This window comes from Bubalus kerabau, chromosome 11, assembly GCF_029407905.1.
Source record: "Bubalus kerabau isolate K-KA32 ecotype Philippines breed swamp buffalo chromosome 11, PCC_UOA_SB_1v2, whole genome shotgun sequence".
Lineage (NCBI taxonomy): Eukaryota > Metazoa > Chordata > Mammalia > Artiodactyla > Bovidae > Bubalus > Bubalus kerabau.
The window spans coordinates 9018134-9039817 of NC_073634.1; the positions used below are offsets into that span (position 1 = coordinate 9018134).

At 40.9% G+C, this 21684-nt stretch overlaps 1 protein-coding gene across 2 annotated transcripts in view; it reads right to left on the reverse strand.

Moving 5' to 3' along the window:
• The window catches only part of TBC1D8 (TBC1 domain family member 8), a 139793-nt gene that overhangs the window by 958 nt on the left and 117151 nt on the right, over window positions 1-21684 (reverse strand). For both annotated transcript variants that reach the window (XM_055539453.1, XM_055539455.1), the window contains exons 16-19: window positions 17248-17488; window positions 16350-16415; window positions 3280-3369; window positions 1073-1170 (exon numbers count right to left, since the gene is read on the reverse strand). In XM_055539453.1, the coding sequence (XP_055395428.1) occupies window positions 1073-1170; window positions 3280-3369; window positions 16350-16415; window positions 17248-17488 (495 nt within the window). The remainder of the gene's footprint in view (window positions 1-1072; window positions 1171-3279; window positions 3370-16349; window positions 16416-17247; window positions 17489-21684) is intronic.

Genomic DNA, 21684 nt, shown 5'->3' on the forward strand with positions numbered 1-21684 from the left:
TGTGAGGAGGAAAAAGTCTGAATATAACTAGAATATGTTTTTTGTTTTAAAAATTTACACTTAGTTCTCTGATCAAAACCACACAGTACTCCTTGAAGCAGAAAATAATAGCTATTCTTTGTCCTTGAAGGCTCACCAAGTCCAGGGGATTTCCACACACTGGGTAGACTTAAGCTGTCTTTACAGCAGCAATTAAAAATGTTAAACCCTTCAACCCAGGAAAACAACTTGTGAGAATATATTCAGAAGCTGTGCGTAGAGATGTGTTTTATGAGGATGCGAAGGCTAGAGTTTTTAGCAGAAAAAAGTTCGGAAACAGCCTAAATATTAGGACTGAAATAATAATAAAAAATTAGACTTGTTAATCTGGTGGAAATACCAACAGTGATGCCTTGTGCGCTCTCAGGCTACACACACTCCTGCCCAAATTGAGAATCTTTGTTACAATAGAGGTGGGACTCAGCTTCTGGGTCACTCTAGGAACAGGAAAATGGTTTGAGCTACTAATTTAGCATTTAAGGTTCAAGAGGAATATCCATGATAGCTGAGGTACAACTGACACACTGAAGTTTAACATTACATCCAGAGAGTAGAATGAATGTTGGAAAGCCACTCAGTGGAGCAACACTGTTTCATGATCAAGAAGAAAACTGCTAAATCCCACTCCTGGGGTCTGAACTTGAAGCCACATCAGTACACTGTAATATGTAGTTGGTGATTTTCAGGAAACTACACTTTTTATGTGAAAAATTCTGTGTCCCCAGTCCCCCTAATAGCTTCTAGTGCTCCAGGGAATGAATCTGCATCACAACCTGGTAAATGAGTGTGATACAGAAACAGGAAATGAGATGTGTGCTAGCATCCTGTTCTGAAGAGTGCTGAACATGTGAACAGCTGACTGGATCACAATTTAAATATTTCCTATTTAAATGTCACAATGTTTAAAATGTCTTAAAGAACCTTTGATTATAGCTTAGGAGGTAAGGTGGGAGTCTGGCTTAATTAAAAAGCTTACCACTGAACACATCCCTTGCTAAAGTAGTAAATTCTCTGCACAGAATAAAGTCCATACCTGGCTCATTTTGGGCAACTCTTTCTCAGTTTTGTCTTTCTCTTTGGCCAAATCTTTAATCATCTGCTTCAGCTGTTTCTGATAATCAACTGTATCACCTTGAGACAAAGGAAAGAATACAGATTTCAGTCTAAGTACAAAAAATTAAAGAGATACCAAGGGAACATTTCATGCAAAGATGAGCACAATAAAGGGCAGAAATGGTACAGATCTAACAGGAGCAGAAGATACTAAGGAGAGGTGGCAAGAATACACAGAAGAACTATACAAAAAAGATTTTTATGACCCAGATAACCACGATGGTGTGATCACTCACCTAGAGCCAGACATCCTGAGATGCGAACTCAAGTGGGCCTTAGGAAGCATCACTACAAACAAAGCTAGTGGAGGGGATGGAATTCGAGTTGAGCTATTTCAGATCCTAAAAGATGATGCTGTGAAAGTGCTGCACTCAATATGTCAGCAAATTTGGAAAACTTAGTAGTGGCCGCAGGACTAGAAAAGGTCAGTTTTCATCCCAATCCCAAAGGCAATGCCAAAGAATGCTCAAACTACTGCACAATTGCATCCATCTCACATGCTACCTAAGTAATACTCAAAATTCTCCATGCCAGGCTTCAACTGTACATTAACTGTGAACTTCCAGATGTTCAAGCTGGATTTAGAAAAGGCAGAAGAACCAGAGATCAAATTGCCAACATCACTTGGATCATTGAAAATGCAAGAGTTCCAGAAAAACATCTACTTTTGCTTTATTGACTACACCAAAGCCTTTCACTGAATCACAACACGGAAAACTCTTAGAGATGGGAATATCAGATCACCTGACCTGCCTCCTGAGAAATATGTATACAGGTCAAGAAGCAACAGTTAACTGGACATGGAACAACACATTGGTTCCAAATTCGGGAAGGAGTATGTCAAGGCTGTATGTTGTCACCCTGCTTATTTAATTTATATGCAGAGTACATCCTGTGAAATGCCAGGCTGGATGAAGCACAAGCTAGAATGAAGATTGCTGGGAGAAATATCAATAACCTCAGATATGCAGATGACACCACCCTAAAGGCAGAAAGCAAAGAAGAACTAAAGTCCTCTTGATGAAAGTGAAAGGAGAGTGAAAGAGCTGGCTTAAAACTCAACATTCAAAAAATCAAGATCATGGCATCCGGTCCCATCACTTCTTGGCAAATAGATGGGGAAACAATGGAAAGAGTGAGAGACTATTTTCTTGGGCTCCAAAATCACTGCAGATGGTGACTGCAGCCATGAAATTAAAAGATACTTGCTCCTTGGAAGAAAAGCTATGACTAACCTAGACAGCATATTCAAAAGCAGAGACATTACTTTGCTAACAAAGGTCTGTCTAGTCAAAGAAACGGTTTTTCCAGTGGTCATGTATGGATGTGAGAGTTGGGACTATAAAGAAAGCTGAGCGCCTTAGAATTGCTGCTTTTGAACTGTGGTGTTGGAGAAGACTCTTGAGAGTGTCTTGGACTGCAAGGAGATGCAACCAGTCAATCCTAAAGGAAATCAGTCCTCAATATTCACTGGAAGGACATGCTGAAGCTGAAACTCCAATACTTTAGCCACCTGATGCGAAGAACCGACTCATTGGAAAAGACCCTGATGCTGGGCAAGACTGAAGGTGGGAGGAGAAAGGAACAAAAGGATGAGATGGTTGGATGGCATCACCAACACAATGGATATGAGTTTGAGTAAGCTCTGGGAGCTGATGATGGACAGGGAGGCCTGGCGTGCTGCAGTCCATGGGGTCGCAGAGAGTCAGACGCGACTGAATGACTGAACTGAACTGAAGTAAATTCCATGGAAACAAAAGGAAAAGGGAAAGGAGTGGTGAAGGGATAAGGGACTCCACTAAGCAAATACCGCATACAAACTGAAAAGCAGAGATCAATCTTGTACAAAGGTCTTGCACAAAAAGTGGCCACAAACAGATGATGACAGCTGAGTGACCTCTTGTTATAGGGCAACCCCTGCAATATTAAAGGAATAAACATGGGAGGATTGAGGGCAGTCACCCAGTACACTGCACCTTGCAAGGTTTTGGCCTCTGAAGCAGTGGTCTCAGTATCTGCTCCTAGGAGGGAGAGGAAGAGATGCTCTGCTTCTAAGAATAGCTGTGAAATCCATTCTGAAAGACTGCAGTGGTGTGCCTGGTCAGAAGAACGAAAAGAGGTACGTACCATTCGACTTGCCGAAAACCAGGGGTCTTGACGTCGACAACAGAGGGTTCTTCAGTGGTGACTGGCTGTCTCGGTCATTTTCAGTGAGTGCTTTTTAAACATAAGAATTTTTAAAAATTGGAAAAATTATTGTGCCTTAACCAAAACTAACAGTAATTTAGCTTTTTAGGCAAGAAAACTAAAGGCTAAGCTAGAAGCCTCCAGTCTGAGGGCTGCAGGGTCCTCCCTGGTCTGAGCCCTATGTACACCAAGAAGTCAAAAGCATCTGATGTCTGTAGGTACTGCAATGACACAGATTCATAAGACACTGCCAATACTGACCTAGAAAAAGGTCCATGTGGCTAAAAATGGATTTTTTTCAAATTATATGTACATACATACATAAATTCTAGAAATAAGTAACACCTCTGGATGATGTAATTTTTTCTCAGTAATTAGCACATCATGGTATACTTAGATAACTTCTAGCAAAAACTGAAAACAGCTTTCCTGAATTCAAAGCCTGTTACGAGTTTTCTGGAAATACACAAAACTACAATTATATCAGAACTCTTAATACACTGCTGGTGTGAATATGAAATGGCATGACCATTTTGGAAAACAATTTGGCAGTTACCAAAAATTAAGTCATTAAGTTGCCATTTTTACCAATTGCACCCCTAGGTATATATCAAAAGGAAATGACAACATTCCCACTCAGAACCTGTACACAAATGTTCACAGCATTGTTTGTTCCAAAGAGCCAAAAAGTACAGATTGTTGACCAACTGAGCCATCAGGGAAGCCCCAAACAAGCCCAACCAAGTATTCATCAATTGAAATGAACAAATTACGGCAAACCCGGCAGAGTAGCAATTCAGCTGCTGAAAAGAGTAAGCACTGATGTCACGACGTGGATGAACCCTGAAGACATACTAACTGAAAGCAGGCAGACACAGGGTGCATGCAGCGTGACTCCATTTACAGGAGAAACCCAGAACAGACGTATCTGGAAGCAGGGGGAAACGTGCGGCCTGGGGACAGTAAATAAGGGTGCAGGCTTTTTTGGGGGGATAAAAATATTCTAAAATTGTGATGATGGTTTGTAATGGGTATACTAAAAATCAGACACTATACACATCCAGTGAGTGAATTCTATGGTATGTGGATTATAAACCAATAAAGCTGTTACCAAACAAATTCTAAAAGGGACTGCAAATGAAGGATCCTCGTTTTTTAAATGTTGAAACTTCAAAACAGGAAGCCATTCACTGAGAATAAATAAAAGGCAAAATTCTGTTGTGATCCAACAAATAGCCACCAGATGGCACCACAGCCTTGATAAGCTACCCTCCTTCCTGCTTGCGAAGTAGGTTTCTGGGGTTGTCTTTATTCACCGTCACCGCCACTCCCCCCCTCCCCACCCACCCAAAGTTATTGAGTCATTTCTTTTTTTCCAACTGTGCCCAAAACATTCTACGCAGTGGCACATGTGAGAGTCCACTCACACTGAAAGTGAAAGTCACTCAGTCGTGTCTCTTTGTGACCCCCTATACAGTCCATGGAATTCTCTAGGCCAGAATACTGGATTGGGTAGCCTTTCCCTTCTCCAGGGGATCTTCCCAAGCCAGGGATTGAACCCAGTTCTCCTGCACTGCAGGTGGATTCTTTACCAGCTGAGCCACAAGAGAAGCCCAAGAATACTGGAGTGGGTAGCCTATCTCTTCTCCAGCAGATCTTCCCAACCCGGGAATCGAACTGGGGTCTCCTGCATTGCAGGCAGATTCTTGACCAACTAGCTATCAAGGAAGCCCACTCACACTGAATAGGAGGAAAATTACAAACACTGGATAGTACTTGAGGCAGTCACCATAGAAATTGCTTCCTAGGTAACAGCCACTGGGATGTCAAGCATATACTAGATCCCTACCCTCAAAACAGCTCAGCATATCAGACAGGAGAAACGTGTACCAAAGTCACTTTAGGAGGATGCTCTCAAAAGAACTAATACACAAACACAGGAGCACAGAGAGGAGGTAGGTCAAGCATCAATAGTGACAGGGAGCCAGAAAAGGCCAGCCAACCTCAGAGCAGTGCTCGACAACCTCTCTCCCCTCCATCTCAGCATTAAGCACCTGGACCCGGACTGGACCCCAGGGGACAGTGGAGGAGGCTGGGAGCTCACTGGAAAACGCTCATCCTGTTATCTACTCTTTCAGAAATGTAAGCTACAGTGCATTAGGACAAACACTCCACAGAATCTATACAATCCTCAAATGTTCTTTCAACCTTTTAAAATGAAATTATGAACTTCTATCAATGTAATCTTGTTTTGGCATTCCAGTATACCTGTAAATCACAGTTGAGCACTATACATGGATTAAGAGACAACCCTATTAATGCTTTTTCACTGTCTCTCACTTCACATTCTGCACAAATTAAAAGTTGGATGAAGGATCTGCATTTGGTTATCTGAAACTCCTGATCTCAGATGTCTGTGTGACGGGTGGATAAGCGCACGGCTTCAACAGACAGACACCCGCACAGACGTCTCCCTGTGGCTGCAGGACTATCATTAGTCGGGGCGCACGTCCGTTCCCTGTAACGCTCAGCACCACTGCTATCTCACCACTTTCTGAATGGGATGCTTGTGGGGGAAACCAGTTCCACTGAAAGCTGCTTATCTCTGGCAGAAGGGGACACAGACTGCTTTCAACACTGTTTGGCCTTCAAATGCCCTTTACAGTCATCAAAGTAATGCCATTTTCCAAATGAGCTTATGGTTGCTGGGGGGGAGGGATAATGAGTTTGGGATGGACATGTACACACTGCTATATTTAAAATAGAGAGCCAACAAGGGCCTACAGTGTCATGTGGCAGCCTGGATGGGAAAGGAGTTTGGGGGAGAGTGGATACATGTATATGTATGGCCGAGTCCCTTTGCTGTCCACCTGAAACTATCACGACATTGTGCTCGGCTACAATACAAAGGAGAAAGGGAAAGATATACCCATCTGAGTGCAGAGTTCCAAAGCATAGCACGGAGAGATAAGAAAGCCTAAGTGAACAATGCAAAGAAATACTAAAAAACAATAGAATGGGAAAAACTAGAGATCTCTTCAAGAAAATTAGTGATACCAAGGGAACATTTCATGCAAAGATGGGCACAATAAAGGACAGAAATGGCAAGGACCTAAAAGAAGAAGAAGAAAAGATTAAGTAGAGGTGGCAAGAATACACAGAAGAACTGTCAGAAAAGGTCTTAATGACCCAGATAACCACAATGGTGTGGTCACTCACCTAGAGCCAGACATCCTGGAGTGGGAAGTCAAGTGGGCCTTAGGAAGCATCAGTATGAACAAAGCTAGTGGAGGAGATGGAATTCCTGAGCTATTTTAAATAGCTATTTCAAATCCTAAAAGGTGATGCTGTGAAAGTGCTGCACTCAATATGCCAGCAAATTTGGAAAACTTAGTAGTGGCCACAGGACTAGAAAAGGTAAGTTTTCATTCCAATCCCAAAGAAGGGCACTGCCAAACAATGTTCAAACTACTGCATAATTGAACACATCTCACACCCTAGTAAAGTCATGCTCAAAATTCTTCAAGTGAGGCTTCAACTGTATGTGAACTGAGAACTTCCACATGTAAAAGCTGGATTTAGAAAAGGCAGAGGAACCAGAGGTCAAATTGCCAACATCCATTGCATCATAGAAAAAGTAACAGAATTCCAGAAAAACATCTATTTCTCTCTCATTGACTACACTAAAGTCTTTGACTGTGTAGATCACAACAAACTGGAAAATTCTTAAGAGATGGGAATACCAGACCATGTTACCTGCCTCCTGAGAAGCCTGTATGCAGGCAAGAAGCAACAGTTAGACCCAGACAGGAACAACAGACTGATTCAAAATTGGAGAAGGAATATGTCAAGGCTGTCTATTATCACCTTGTTTATTTAACTTATATGCAGAGTACATCATGCGAAATGCCAGGCTGGATGAAGCACAAGCTGGAATCAAGATTGCTGGGGGAGAAATATCAATAACCACAGATATGCAGATGACCCTAATGGCAGAAAGAGAAGAGGAACTAAAGAGTCTCTTGATGAAGGTGAAAGAGGAGAGTGAAAAAGGTGGCTTAAAACTCAACATTCAAAAAACTAAGATCATGGCATCCAGTCCCATCACTTCATGGCAAATAGATGGGGAAACAATGGAAACAGTGAGAGACTTTATTTTCTTGGGCTCCAAAATCACTGTGGAGGGTGACTGCAGCCATGAAATTAAATGACACTTACTCCTTGGAAGGTAAGCTATGACAAACCTAGACAGTGTATTAAAAGGCAGAGACATCATTTGCTGACAAAGGTCTGTGTAGTCAAAGCTAGTTTTTCCATTGGTCATGTATGGATGTGAGAGTTGGACCATATAGAATGCTGAGGGCCAGAGAATTAATGTTTTGAACTATGGTACTAGAGAAGACTCTTGAGAGTCCCTCAGATAGCAAGACGATCAAACCAGTCAACCCTAAAGGAAATCAACCCTGAATATTCACTGACTGATGCTGAAGCTTCAATACTTTGACCATCTGATTCAAAGAGCTGACTCATTGAAAACACGCTGATGGTGGGAAAGACTGAGGGCAGGAGGAAAAGGGGGGGCGACAGAGGATGAGATGCTTGGCTGGCATCACCGACTCAAAGGACATGAGTTTCAGGAAACTGCAGGAGATAGTGAAGGACAGGGAAGCCTGGCGTGCTGCAGTCCATGGGGTCACAAAGAGTTGGATGCAACCGAGCAACTGAACAACACCAACCAATACAAAATAAAATGTTAAATAATAATACCATTTTCCATCATATTTTCTTCTTGAAAAAGCCAAACAGTACCCCCCTCTACCTCTCCACGGTGGCTGGAAACAGCAATCAACTTCTAACAGCATAGACTTGCATTTGGATCAATTAGGAATTCCAGTATACCCAAGTCATCAGTAGGATAGGAAGATCAACCAAACTCTCCAACTTGTGTCCCAGATATATAATCCAGAAAACCTCCTGAGCTGTGATGCATACTGAACACTCACTGGGACCACAAATCCAATCTTAGTGGCTCCTTGACAGTTTGCATAATATCAGGGGTCTTAAGCAACTAGCTTTTCTCTTTTAAAAAGTTCAGTGGAGGAGCTTCCCTGGTGGCTCAGTGGTAAAGATTCTGCCTGCCAATGCAGGAGACATGAGCTCTATCCCTGATCTGGGAAGATCCCAAGTGCTGAGGAGCAACTGAGCCTGTGAGCCACAACTACTGAGCCTGTGCTCTAGAGCCCGAGAGCTGGAACTAGTGAAGCCCGAGTGCCCCACACCCTGCGCTCCACAACAAGAGAAGCCACTGAGATGGAAGCCGGTACACTGCAGTACAGAGTAGCCCCTGCTTGCCACAACCAGAGAAAGCCCAAGCAAAACCAATGAAGACTCAGCACAGCCAGTAATAAATAATAAATAAAATTATAAGAAGTTCTATGTAATCTTTTAATTTCACAAAATGTTCCTTAGAAGGTTTATATTCTACACTATTCATATTTTTCAAAACCCTCAAGTGATATTTTCAACTCAGGATCCCAATCCAAAGATCAGACTTACATCTAGCCTCAGCTGTCTGTCACCAAATTGAATGAGCCTGGTATCATTTCTGATGCAGCTGGCATCAGTACTGCCCAAGTTATCAGATGTAAACTATCACTTCTGGGTCCTGTGAGTTGACCTTTGCAAGTTTCCATAGTACAGCATCCATTTTCAGACTCTGAGTCTTCAGACTGACTGCTTCAGTCTCTGGGGGCAGTTCTTGATCTTTCATGACTGGAGTCATCATTTAGTTCACATATTTCCACGTTAACTGATAAGCCTGCTTCGTGTAGGCCAGTTGGGTCATGCCCATTAATAATCTGGTCCTTAGAGTGGTGTAACAATCCTTCAGTCCCTTGGGTTCCAACAGGTATTTGTACATATCAGCACACTCTCAAGGGCAGGAGATTATAGCCTTTTCTTCAGTATAGTTTCTTAGTATAACCAGAACAAAAGGCTAACCAAAAAGTCAAGAACCAATATGGTGGACATGACCTGGGTGCCACTTTTTTCTTAGACAAAGAGTACTTGTCACATGCCATGTGTCTTGATAATAATTTCAAACACATGATTTCCCATTCCATAATACTACTAAGGTTGTCATCCACAGTGAATATTCCATGAAATCTATGGTTTTATATCAGTAGTTGTTGTTGTTCAGGCACTAAAGTCGTGTCCAACTCTTTGTGACCCTGTGGACAGCAGCCCCCAGGCTTCTCTGTCCATAGGATTTTTCAGGCAAGGATACTAGAGTAGGTTGCCATTTCCTACTCCAGGGAATCGTCCCAACCCAGAGATCGAACCCGGGTCTCCTGTATCTCCTGCACTGGCAGGTGGATTCTTTACCACTGAGCTATCCATTAATATATATGGGAAGCCCATATATATTCATATCAGTACTTATGGGTCTTATCTGCAGGTACTCTGGACAAAGCAGACAACGTCATGCAAAGATTTAGTGTATTTCAGTGTTGGTGGTAGAGCTGTGAGCATAGCCACCTTGCAAAGATCTAGTATATTTTCAGTTGTACTGCACAGACCTCGAAAGTGGAGCCATTCTGTCAATGGACTTGAACTTCCAAGGTGCACTCTTTAATCAAGGGCAATGGAACAAAATACATTTTGCCAAGTAACAAAATGGGTCAAATGGTACTGAAATCTTAGCACGCTCAGGACTTTTTAGTATTAGTTTTCATATTAATATTATACTGAAATGTCTCCATGCAATTCCTGATTAGGCTTTTTAAATAATAACCTCTTCAAATGGACTATCACCATCACTGAGAAACTATTTGGACAAGAAGGTAGAAGCAAATGGCACGTTGCTGTACTTCATGGAAACTGCTTTCTTGCCAGTACTGAGAATTTGAATGGCTCAAATGTTTCTGTTTTACTTCAAGCGTATGATGATTCTCCCTTACTAACAAATCTGAGTTTTTTTGATAATATGACTGAATTTTGGTTTCCTGTTTTTAGTATTTATTTGGCTACACTGGGTCTTAGGTGCAACATGCAGGATCTTTGCTCTTAGTTGCAACACACAGAATCTAGTTCCTTGATCAGGGAGGTCCCATTATATGAGTGAATTTTCAATCCAGCCAACACTTTTTCATATCATGTATTTAAAAATTTATATAGATATTGATATAAACTCATTTATATAGATATTGCTGTTTTAGTCTATAATTATGCTTGAGGATTCAAATTATAATACTGATGAAACATCATTAATGAAGCATTTATAACCTCATATTTTTCTAAGATGAATTTCTGCTCTGAATCCATACTTTGTCAGTGCACATTCATGTTTTCATGTGATCTTCCAATTCTCAATGAAGTTCACTCAGGTTTTCAACATTTTAAGTCCTTTTTAAAATAACTACCTTTGAGACTTCCCTGGCAGTCCAGTGGTTACGACTCGGTGCTTCCACTGCAGAGGGGTGTAGGTTTGATCCCCAGTCAGGGAACTAAGATCTGGCACGATGTGCAGCGCAGCAAAATAAAACTGTTTTTAATAAACAGTAAATTGGAATCATTTATAACATTTTTCTTTTTAACTCAACTTTTAAAAGACATTTATTTTTGGCTGTGCTGGGTCCTCGCTGCTGCACAGGTTTTTCTCTAGTTGTGGCGAGTTACTCTGCTATACACGGGCTTCTCATTGTGGTAGCTTCTCTTGTTGCAGAGCACAGGCTCCATCCAGGCGCATGGGCTTCTGTAGCTGTGGTGTGTGGGATCAGTATTCACAGTTCCCGGGCTCTAGAGCATGGGCTCAACAGTTGTGGCACAGAGGCTTAGTTGCTCTGAGGCATGTAGGATCTTCCTGGATCAGGGATCAAACCCATGTCTCCTGCATTGGCAGGAGGATTCTTTACCACTGAGCCACCTAACTCAACTCCTGAAAAAACTCTTCTTTTGAACAGCAAATGCACTCTTGCATGTAAACAACCTCAGGAAGAAATCTCTACTTCTTCACCTAAAGCTGAACACAAAGACTAAAGCAGCTCCAATTTTAGTTGAGTCATCATTTTGAAAACATCCCTTCACATGGATCCAGAGCAGCAGGGACGCCTGTGGGAGCTGCTCTGCGAGCCTGACAATGTATTCCCTGCATCCTGGAGTTCCCAGGAGGGACAGAGCCCATGCTGTCAGTTCCACTCTCAGCAGGCTCTCCTACAGGAAGCCTCCAATGCCTCAGTCATTTGTCTTCATTTACCAATTCCAATACATCATTCTCAGTAGCTGGTTTTGATGCTTCTTCCTAATGGATCTAATGTTCTTCCAGGAATTTGTCTTCTGGAAGTCCAATTAGTGCAACTAGCTGAGTAAAATGACCAATACCTACATATCGATCAGTTTTTTGCAATGAAAACTCCAGGTTTAGTAATCTTCTAGAATACTGTTCATCCCTGTATCACCTGATGTGGTATCAGATCATCTGGAATATTTCTCTTCCGTCTGTTAAACAATGTTGTTATGTACAGTGGAACCCCCATAAGACTGAGCTGATTTTTCAGCAAAAACTGCAGGCCAGAGGGAGTGGCACGATGCTTTCCAAGTGCTAAAAGGAAAAAACTTCCAATCAAGAGTATTCCACCCAGAAAGGTTATTATTCAGAACTGAAGGGGAGATAGACCATTTCCAAACAACAGATAAAGGCCTTTACCACCACTGAACCAGCCTTATAAGAAAGGTTAAATGCACTTCTTTAAGCTAAAAAGAAAAAGCCCTAACTAGCAACAAGAAAACATAGCAGAGTCAAAATCTGACTGATAAAGGCAATATAAAGATTGTTCAACCACCTACAAAGTTAGAAAAACGGTTAACAGACAAAAGCAGTACAATTAAGTAAAGCATAATAGGCCAAAGGATATAAAAAAATAAAATATGTAAAACTTCACATCTAAAGTAAAGTATAGGAAGAGGGAGTAAAAATACATAATTCTTAGAATACGTGTAAACTTAAATTGCTATCAACTTAAAACTGATTGGTATAGATCTGTATAGATCTATGTATAGATATCTATATCTATATATATAGGCTGTCATATAGTGAAACTCGTGATAACCACACAGCAAAAACCTACACAAAAGATGAGAAAGATATCTAAATGTACCACCACAGGTCATCAAACCACAAGGGAAGAGAGAAAAAAGGAAAAGAGACGAACTACAACAAGCAATTAACAAGACAGCAATAAGTACATGTCTATCAGTAATTACTTTAAATGTAAACAGACTAAATTCTCCAATAAAAAAACAGAGTGACTGAATGGATGAAAACAAGACTCATCCATATGCTGCCTACAAAAGGCTCACTCAGATAGTAGGCCGCAAGCCAAAAGTGACGGGATGGAAAAGACAGTCCCTGCAAATGAAAACAAAGAAAGCTGGGGTGGCTATGCTTATATTACACTAGACAGACTGAAACAAAAGCTGGGAAGGAGTCAATCTAACAAGAAGATATAACGTGTAAGCACTGATGCACCCAGGAGAGGCACACCTAAATAAATAAGGCTAATATTAACAGACCTAAAGGGAGAGACTGACAGCAATACAGCACTAGTTGGGGACTTGAAGACCTCACTTACATTAACGGATAGAACATCGAGACAGAAAGTCAGTAGTGAAGCGTCAGCCGTAAACCACACATAGATACAACACATTCCATCCCAAAGTAGAATACATAGTCTCAAGTGCACAAGGAACATTCTCCAAGAAAACAAGTTTCAATAAATTTAAGATGACTGAAATCATATCAAGCATTTTTTTCCATCCCCATTAGTATGAAACTAGAAATCAATTACCAAACTGGAAAAACCACAAATTATGTCGAGGTTAAACAACCAGTAGGTCAAGAAAGAAATCAAGGAGAAAATTTTAAAAATACCTTGAGACAAATGAAAATGGAAATATAACATTTCAAATTCTACAGGATACAGCAAAATCAGTTCTAATGGAAATTAATAGCAATAAATGAAATAGAGATTAAAAAGACACTAGAAAAAGTCAATAAAACTAAGACCTGTTTCTTTGAAAAGATCAACAAAATTGACAAACCTTTACCTAGCTTTACCAAGAAAAAGAGAGCTCAAAGTCAGAAATGAAAGAAAAGTTACAACTGATATCATAGAAAAAAGATCGTGAGAAACTCATGAACAATTATACAACGAAATGAATAACCTAGAGGAAAAGGGTAAATTCCTAGAAACATACAGTCTTCCAAAACTGAATCATGAACAAACAGGAAATCTCAACAGGTCAATAGTACATGATGTATGGCAAAAACCATCACAATATTGTAAAGAAGTTATCCTCCATTAAAATAAATTAATTTAAAAAGAAAAGAACATTGACTCAGCAATTGATGCTGAAGCTGAAGCTCCAAATACTTTGGCCACCTGCTGGGAAGAGCCAACTCACTGGAAAAGACCCTGATGCTGGGAACGATTGAGGGCAGGAGAAGGGGGCGACAGAGGATGAAATGGTTGGATGGCACCACTGACTCGATGGATGTGGGTTTGAGCAAACTCCAGGAGATAATGAAGGACAGGGAAGCCTGGCACGCTACAGTCCATGGGGTCACAAAGAATCGGACACGACTGAGTGATTCAACAACAACAACAAACAAAACCCCAGGACCAGATGGTTTCACTAGTGAATTCTACCAACATTCAAGATTTAATACCTAAACTTCTCAAACTCGAAAAAAACTGAAGAGAGAATGCTTCAAAAATCGTTTTAAAAGGCCTGAATTACCCCCATATCAAAACCAAACAAGGATACCATTAAAAAAAAAAAAATTATAGGCCATATCCCTGATGAAAATAGATGTAAAAACCCCAAAGTATGAGCATATCTAATTCAAACATATATTAAAAGGATTATATGCCATGATCAAGTGGGATTTATTACAGGAATGTAAGCAAAGAGTCGGATACAACTGAGCAACTGAACTGAACTGAACTGAAGGATGTATCAACATACATAAATCAACATGATCCAATCCACCACATTAACAAGATAAAGGATTGTCTCAACAGATGCAGAAAAAGCATTTGACAAAATTCAGTATACATTTATGCTAAAACTTCTTAAAGTGGTTATTTAGGAAATATTCAGTTCAATTGCTCAGCCATGTCCGACTCTTTGCAACCCCATGGACTGCAGCACACTAGGCTTCCCTCTCCATCACCAACTCCCGGAGCTTACTCAAACTCATGTCCATTGAGTTGGCAATGCCATCCAACCATCTCATCCTCTGTCATCCCTTTCTCCTAACATCTTCAGCATCAGAGTGTTTTCCAGTGAGTCAGCTCCTCACATCAGGTGGCCAAAGTATTGGAGTTTCAGCTTCAGTATCAGTCCTTCCAGTGGATATTCAGGACTGATTTCCTTTAGGATGGACTGGTTTGATCTCCTTGCAGTCCAAGGGACTCTCAGATGTCTTCTCCAACACCACAGTTCAAAAGCATCAATTCTTCGGTGCTCAGCTTTCTTTATAGTCCAACTCTCACATCCATACATGACCACCAGAAAAACCAAAGCTTTGACTAGACGGACCTTTGTTGGCAAAGTAATACCTCTACTTTTTAATATGCTGTCTAGGTTGGTCATAACTTTTCTTCCAAGGGGCAAGTGTCTTTTCATTTCATGGCTGCAGTCACCATCTGCAGCGATTTTGGAAATGTACCTCAATGTAATAAAGGCCATATGACAAATACAGCTAACATCATACTCGATGGTGAAAAGCTAAAAGCCATTTCCTCTAAGATCAGGAACAAAACAAGGATGCCTACTTTTGCCCACTTTTATTCAACACACTACTGGAAGTGTTTGCCAGACAACTAGGCAGGAACAGGAAATGAAAGGCATCCATGTTGGGAAGGAAGAAGTAAAACTGTCACTATCTGTAGATGACGTGACACCATATGTAGAAAATCTTAAGTGAAAGTGAAAGCCGCTCAGTCGTGTCCGACTCTTTGCAGCCCCATAGACTATACAGTCCATGGAATTCTCTGGGCCAGAATACTGGAGTGGGTAGCCTTTCCCTTCTCCAGAAGGTCTTTCCAACCCAGGGATCAAACCCAGGTCTCCCGCATTGCAGGCGGATTCTTAACCATCTGAGCCACAAGGGAAGCAGATGACATGATACCATATGTAGAAAACCTTAAAGGTTCCACCAAAACACTCCTAGTATATATGAATTCAGTAAAGTTGCACACACGCATACATACACACAACAGAATACTACTCAGCCAGAAAAAGGAAGAAAATCTTATCATTTGCAACAATATAGATGGACCTTGAGGGCATTATGCTAAGCAAAATAAGTCAGAGAAAGACAAATATTATACAGTTTCAGTCATATGTGCAATCTAAAAAATGAAACAAACAAAACTCCTTGATACAGAGGTCAGATGGTTATCAGAAGGGAAAGCGGTTGAGAGGTGGGCGAAACAGGTGAGGGAGGGCAATCTTATGGTGACAAATGGTAGCGAGGTTTACTGCGGTGATCGCTTGGTGCTGTATACAAGACTGAGCCGTTATGTTTTACACCTGAAACTAAATGCAATATTATATACCAGTTTTGCCTCACTGGAAACAACAAAACAAAACAGTAAGCTACAACAGCCATCTATAGAGGCAACCAGGGTTTGTTTCCCCCACATCCCACAGGCTGGTGGTTCTCGAAGTGTGGTCCTCAGACCCAGTGAATCAGAACGGGTAGGCCAGGCATCCTGTGTTACAACGGGCTGCCCAAATGATTCTGATGCACCCTCGGGTTTGGGAACCCCTGCCACAAGCCACACAACACGGTACGTCAAACCTGTCATCAGCCCCTCCAAACTAGAAATGTCTATTGCCTCAAGTTTAAATACGTTTAAAAAGAGAAGAACCTCAAGATCATGCTCAAAGTTGATCCAGGTCAAGGCACAACAGAGCCTCATTTTCTACTTAGAATTTCTTACCTGGGGGGATATGAAGCCGATATAACAGTTTAATTTTCTCATTCATTTCTCCATTATACATAATATCTGCAAAATTAAAGGAGAGAGAGAGAGACTGAGCAGAGGCAAATGGTTCAAATCCAGGTGTCAGGACACAGTCAGTGTAGAGAGAACGTAGTGAGGCCAGTGTTTGTTGACCTGACACTTCATCTCCCACCTCTCCAGACACCGTGTGTGTGGAAAGAAAATGTGAGAAGAGCTGCAAGATAACCTTGGGAATCTTATCTGGCCTCACAGCTTCGGAAAGATTTTAATTTTAGCTGCAAAAGTTAGGAATGTGGGTAGTGGGAAGGACAAATGAGGCGAGGATTAACATACACACCACTATGTGTAAAATAAACAACCAGTAAGGACCTATTGTATTGTATAGTTCCTTGTATCACAAGGAACTATAATCAATATTGGGTAATCTATAGGGGAAAAGAATCTGAAAAAAATATATATATATACACACACATACATATATGACTTGTACAACTGAATCTCTGTGCTGTATATCTGAAATTTATACAATATTATAAATCAAATACACTTCAATTAAAAAGTGTTTGTTTTTTTAAATGAGTTAGGAAGGTGTCTCCTAACAACCCATCAACACACCCTGGGTGCCCAGAAGCACATGGTCAGTGACCTTTAATGTTGAGTGCCTGGGCTCCCCTCCCCACCGTGACCCTTAGGAAGCATAAGAGGGGTCATGAGAGGAGCCTGCAGAGGGCTTTCTAAAGTCCCAAAATCACATCAGGTGAGTCACAGATCTATTTCATTGAGTGGATGTGCCTGCTTCACTATCCCTTTGTCTTGTGTTCACAGACTCACAGCCCGTATGAACTCACTGCAAAAAAGACCCACACAGTCATACCGAGGCAGCTCACAAATGCCTTGAATTCGATAAGGTGGTCCATGTTTTCGTCCAGAAGCCTGAAAGTCCTTTCTGCGAGGATTTCCGTGTGGGCCCCGCAGGTCCACGGCGAGACGAGCTGGAACAGGCGTGCAAACTGCTGGGCGTCTATGCGGTACTGCTCTGCGTAGGGCCTGCTGGGGTCGTGGCGTGGGGCCATGGGCCGAGGCTGCTCCCAGTAGCAGCTCATCATGTGTTCTCTCTACCAGGAAGGAGAGGGCCTGTAAGGGGCAGTGGCTCCCCAGGGAGGCCACACACGTGAAGGCCAAAGCCAACCTGGCCTTCTCGCCTAGCTTGCTTTGCAAAATTATTAAGCAGCAAATAAGCACCATTATAACAGAAAAAATGAAAAAACTAACCATGTCATCGCTCTCATCAGACATGTAAAAGTTTTCGCTTATTACCCTGTAGTCCTTGCCTACATGCATATGTAATTCTGACATTTTTAAAATTAAGGTTTCTTTTTTTCACTGTAGCTAAATATACTTAATCAAATTTACCATTTTAATAATTAAAAAAAAAATTTTTTTTTTCTATTTTCTTGGGTCATGTGGCCATGCGGGATCTTAGTTCCCTGACCCAGGATTTAACCCATGACCCCTGCACTGGAAGCATGGTGTCTTAACCACTGGGAAGTCCCCATTTTAGCAATTTTGAAATGTATAGCTCGGCTATCATTGTTTTGATTAAAGAAGTCGTACAATTTTTATTCTGATATTTTCACTTAAAATCGTATTATTCAAAAGTCAAAAACTACTAGATGAATCTATAGGCTACAGAAGAAACTAGCATCACTGGTTACCTGTGGAGGGAGAAGACAGGGGCAGGCGCCCAGATTAAAGAGCAAGCCTTTTTACTACATGCTGTTTTTTATACGTTCTGAATTTTGAACCACATGACCATATTAACAAGTCAAAAATTAAAAAAAAAAAAAAAGACCATTTGAAGTCTTGGGAATAGACTGAAAACTAAAGCGATCAACACGGGCCCCACCACTGATCACTGAGGACCAGCTAGCTCTTCAGAAAGTATCTTCTGCACCTGGACTACATCATCTCGTGGGACGCTTCGGCTCACTGACTCAGAATCCTTTCACGACTTCAGTGCCCTCTGCCCATAGCATGGCACAGGAGCAAGCACAGATGCTCTACCATCCCCGTGCCTGTGCTCAGATGGAGACCAAAATGCCACTTATAATTTTACTGCATATTACCAGCAGCCATGTTCTTCAAAAAGCCTTTGCAGAACGATGAGAAGTACTGTAAGAACTTTTAAGTGTAAAATGAAGGTCTCGTAAATTCCCATTTTTCAAAACCCAAGACACGCTGTGAATTTGTGTGTATATTTTTGTCATCCTGTCATGCTAGCTAGAGGCCCTCAGAATCCTATCCAGAAGAACACAGTTATAAAAGCTAAAGACCAGTGCAACCAATTTACACAGAATCCTAGAAGCCAATACAAAAATCAGCAAAGGATATGAAGAGATGATACAAGAAAGTAGACAATTAGCCAATAAACTTACAAAAGGGTATGCAACCTCACTAATGAGTACGCAAATTTAAGTTAAAATGAAATGCAATTTTCTGGGACTTCCCTAGTGGTACACTAGCTAAGATGCCAGTACTCCCAACACAGGGGGCTCAGGTTCAATCCCTGGTCAGGGAACCAGATCCCACACATTGCAGCAAGAGTCCACACGCCACAACTAAAGATCCCGCATGCCTCAGTGAACACTGCAGATTCCGTGTGCCACAACTAAGACCCAGTGCAACCAAATAAATAAATAAACAATTTTTTAAAAATGAAATGCAATTTTCTACAAGGCTCGCAAAATTTTTAAAGATTCATAATATTAAATGATAGCTGAGTGTGAAACATTAGGAAATGAACACTTTTAGACATCATCAGTGGAACTGAAATCTGAAAGATCTAGAACACTTTAGCAACAGTGACTGAAATTTGGTTTGTGCATCCCTAAGGAACCCATCCTACAGAAACAGCAGCACAGGTGTCTGGAGAAAGGCTCAAGGATGCTCCACACAGCACTGTTTATAAAGCAGAAAAAACTGGAAACGAGATAGATGGCCTTCAGCAGGTGAAAGGTGAATAAACTGTGGTTCAGCCCTACAATCGAATTCTGCTGTCACTAAAAAAGAATGAGAAAAGGTCTGCAGACACTGACTCTAGAAGAATGTCCATGGTAAAAACTGCAGGGACTTCTCTGGCGGTCCAGTGGTTAAGACGCCATGCTTCCAATGCTGGCAGCACAGGGTTGATCCCTGGTCAGGGAAATAAGATTCCACATGCTACATGGTGTGGCCATAAAATTTTAGAAACTACAGACGGCTGTGTGTAGCACAATCTCATTTCTATGTGGAAAAAAAAGTAAGAGTCCATTGCTTGTGTGTGTGTCTACAGAGGGATACAGTAAAAAGGGAAAGAAATCAGGAATCAGATTCACCATATACTGTAACAGTAATTACTGTACAAAGTGGGACTACAGGCACAGACAGGATAAGACCCTTTAAATTTTGCTTATTTTTCTTTTTAAATAGTGAGTGTAGGTATTAGTCTATACACTATATATATAAATATATTTTAGATAAATATATATAGTATATAAATATATATATAGTATATTTTTGTTTCAGTTTGTGTTTTTAAATTAAGTTTCAAAAATAAAAGTATTAACCAGAACACAGAAGCAGGCAAAATAATATTAAACAAACCAAATGCTCTCCAGGGCCTGTTAATCCAGAAGTGAATAAATTTAGCTGAATGTTAACAACAGCCGGTGAATCTCATTCCTGATTTCTTTCCCTTTTTACTGTATCCTCTGTAGACACACACACAGCAATGCAAGTTGAAACAGCTAGCTAGGGGGAAGCTGCCACACAGCACAGGGAGCTCAGCTCAGTGTCTGTGATGACCAAGAGGGGTGGGAGGGAGGGTCAAGAGGGACGGGACACATGCCTACATACAGCTGATTCACACTGTTATACAGCTGAAACTAACAACATAAAACAGCTATACTCCAATTTTTTTTAAAAAGCACACTTTGGGAATATATTAACACAAGGCACTGTTTCAGGTCCTGGGTGTTTCCCAGAGTAGCCCCTGACACCAAGTATATGTTATATTCTTCCCATCTCACTTGGAGAGAGAAGACTAATTGTTCTCAGTTTCAGAGAATAAGGGACAGATGTCACAAACATGGGTTTATATAATTTAAAACACTGCTTTATTATCTGGGTGGACCTTGAGGGCACTATGGTAAGTGAAATAAGTCAGAGAAAGACAAATACTATATGATCTTGTAAGTGGAATCTTAAACAATGTAAGAAATGATTCCAGTCATAGAGAAGGATCAGATTCGTGGTTTTACCAGAGGCAGGAGCTGGAGGCGGGTTGTAGAATAAGATGGTGGTGGTCAAAAGGTACAAATTTCCAATTAAAAGACAAATGAGTCCTGGGGATGTATGTATATCATGATGACTATACTTAGCACTGCTGTATGGTATATTCTTAAGTTGCTAAGAGAGTAGGTCCTAAAATTTCTCATCACAAGAAAAAAACCATTTTTGTTGCTTTGGTTTTTTTTTTTTTAATCTATATGATTATACAGTGGAAGTGACAAATAGATTCAAGGAATCAGATCTGATAGAGTGCCTGAAGAAATATGGACCGAGGTATTTTAACACTGTATAGGAGACAGTGATCAAAATCATCCCCAAGAAAAAGAATGCAAAAATACAAAATGGTTGTCTGAGGAGGCCTTACAAATAGCTGTGAAAAGAAGAGAAGTGAAAAGTAAAGGAGAAAAGGAAAGATATACCCATCTGAATGTAGAGTTCCAAAGAACAGTAAGCAGACATAAGAAAGGCTTCCTAAGTGAACAATGCAGAGAAACAGAAGAAAACAATAGAATGGAAAAGACTAGAGATCTCTTCAAGAAAATTAGAAATACCAAGGGGACATTTCATGCAAAGATGGGCACAAAAAAGGACAGAAATGATATGGACCTAACAGAAGCAGAAGATATTAAGAATAGGTGGTAAAAATACACAGAAGAACTATACTCTTCATGACCCAGATAATTATAATGGTGTGATCACTCATCTAGAGCCAGACATCCTGGAATGCAAAGTCAAGTAGGCCTTAGGAAGCATCACTATGAAAAAAGCTAGTAGAGGAGATGGAATTCCAGCTGAGCTATTTCAAATCCTAAAAGATGCTGTGAAAGTGCTGCACTCAATATGCCAGCAAATTTGGAAAACTCAGCAGTGGCCACAGGACTGGGAAAGGTCAGTTTTCATTCCAATCCCAAAGAAGGGCAATGCCAAAGAATGCTCAAACTACCACACAATTACACTCATCTCACACACTAGTAAAGTAATG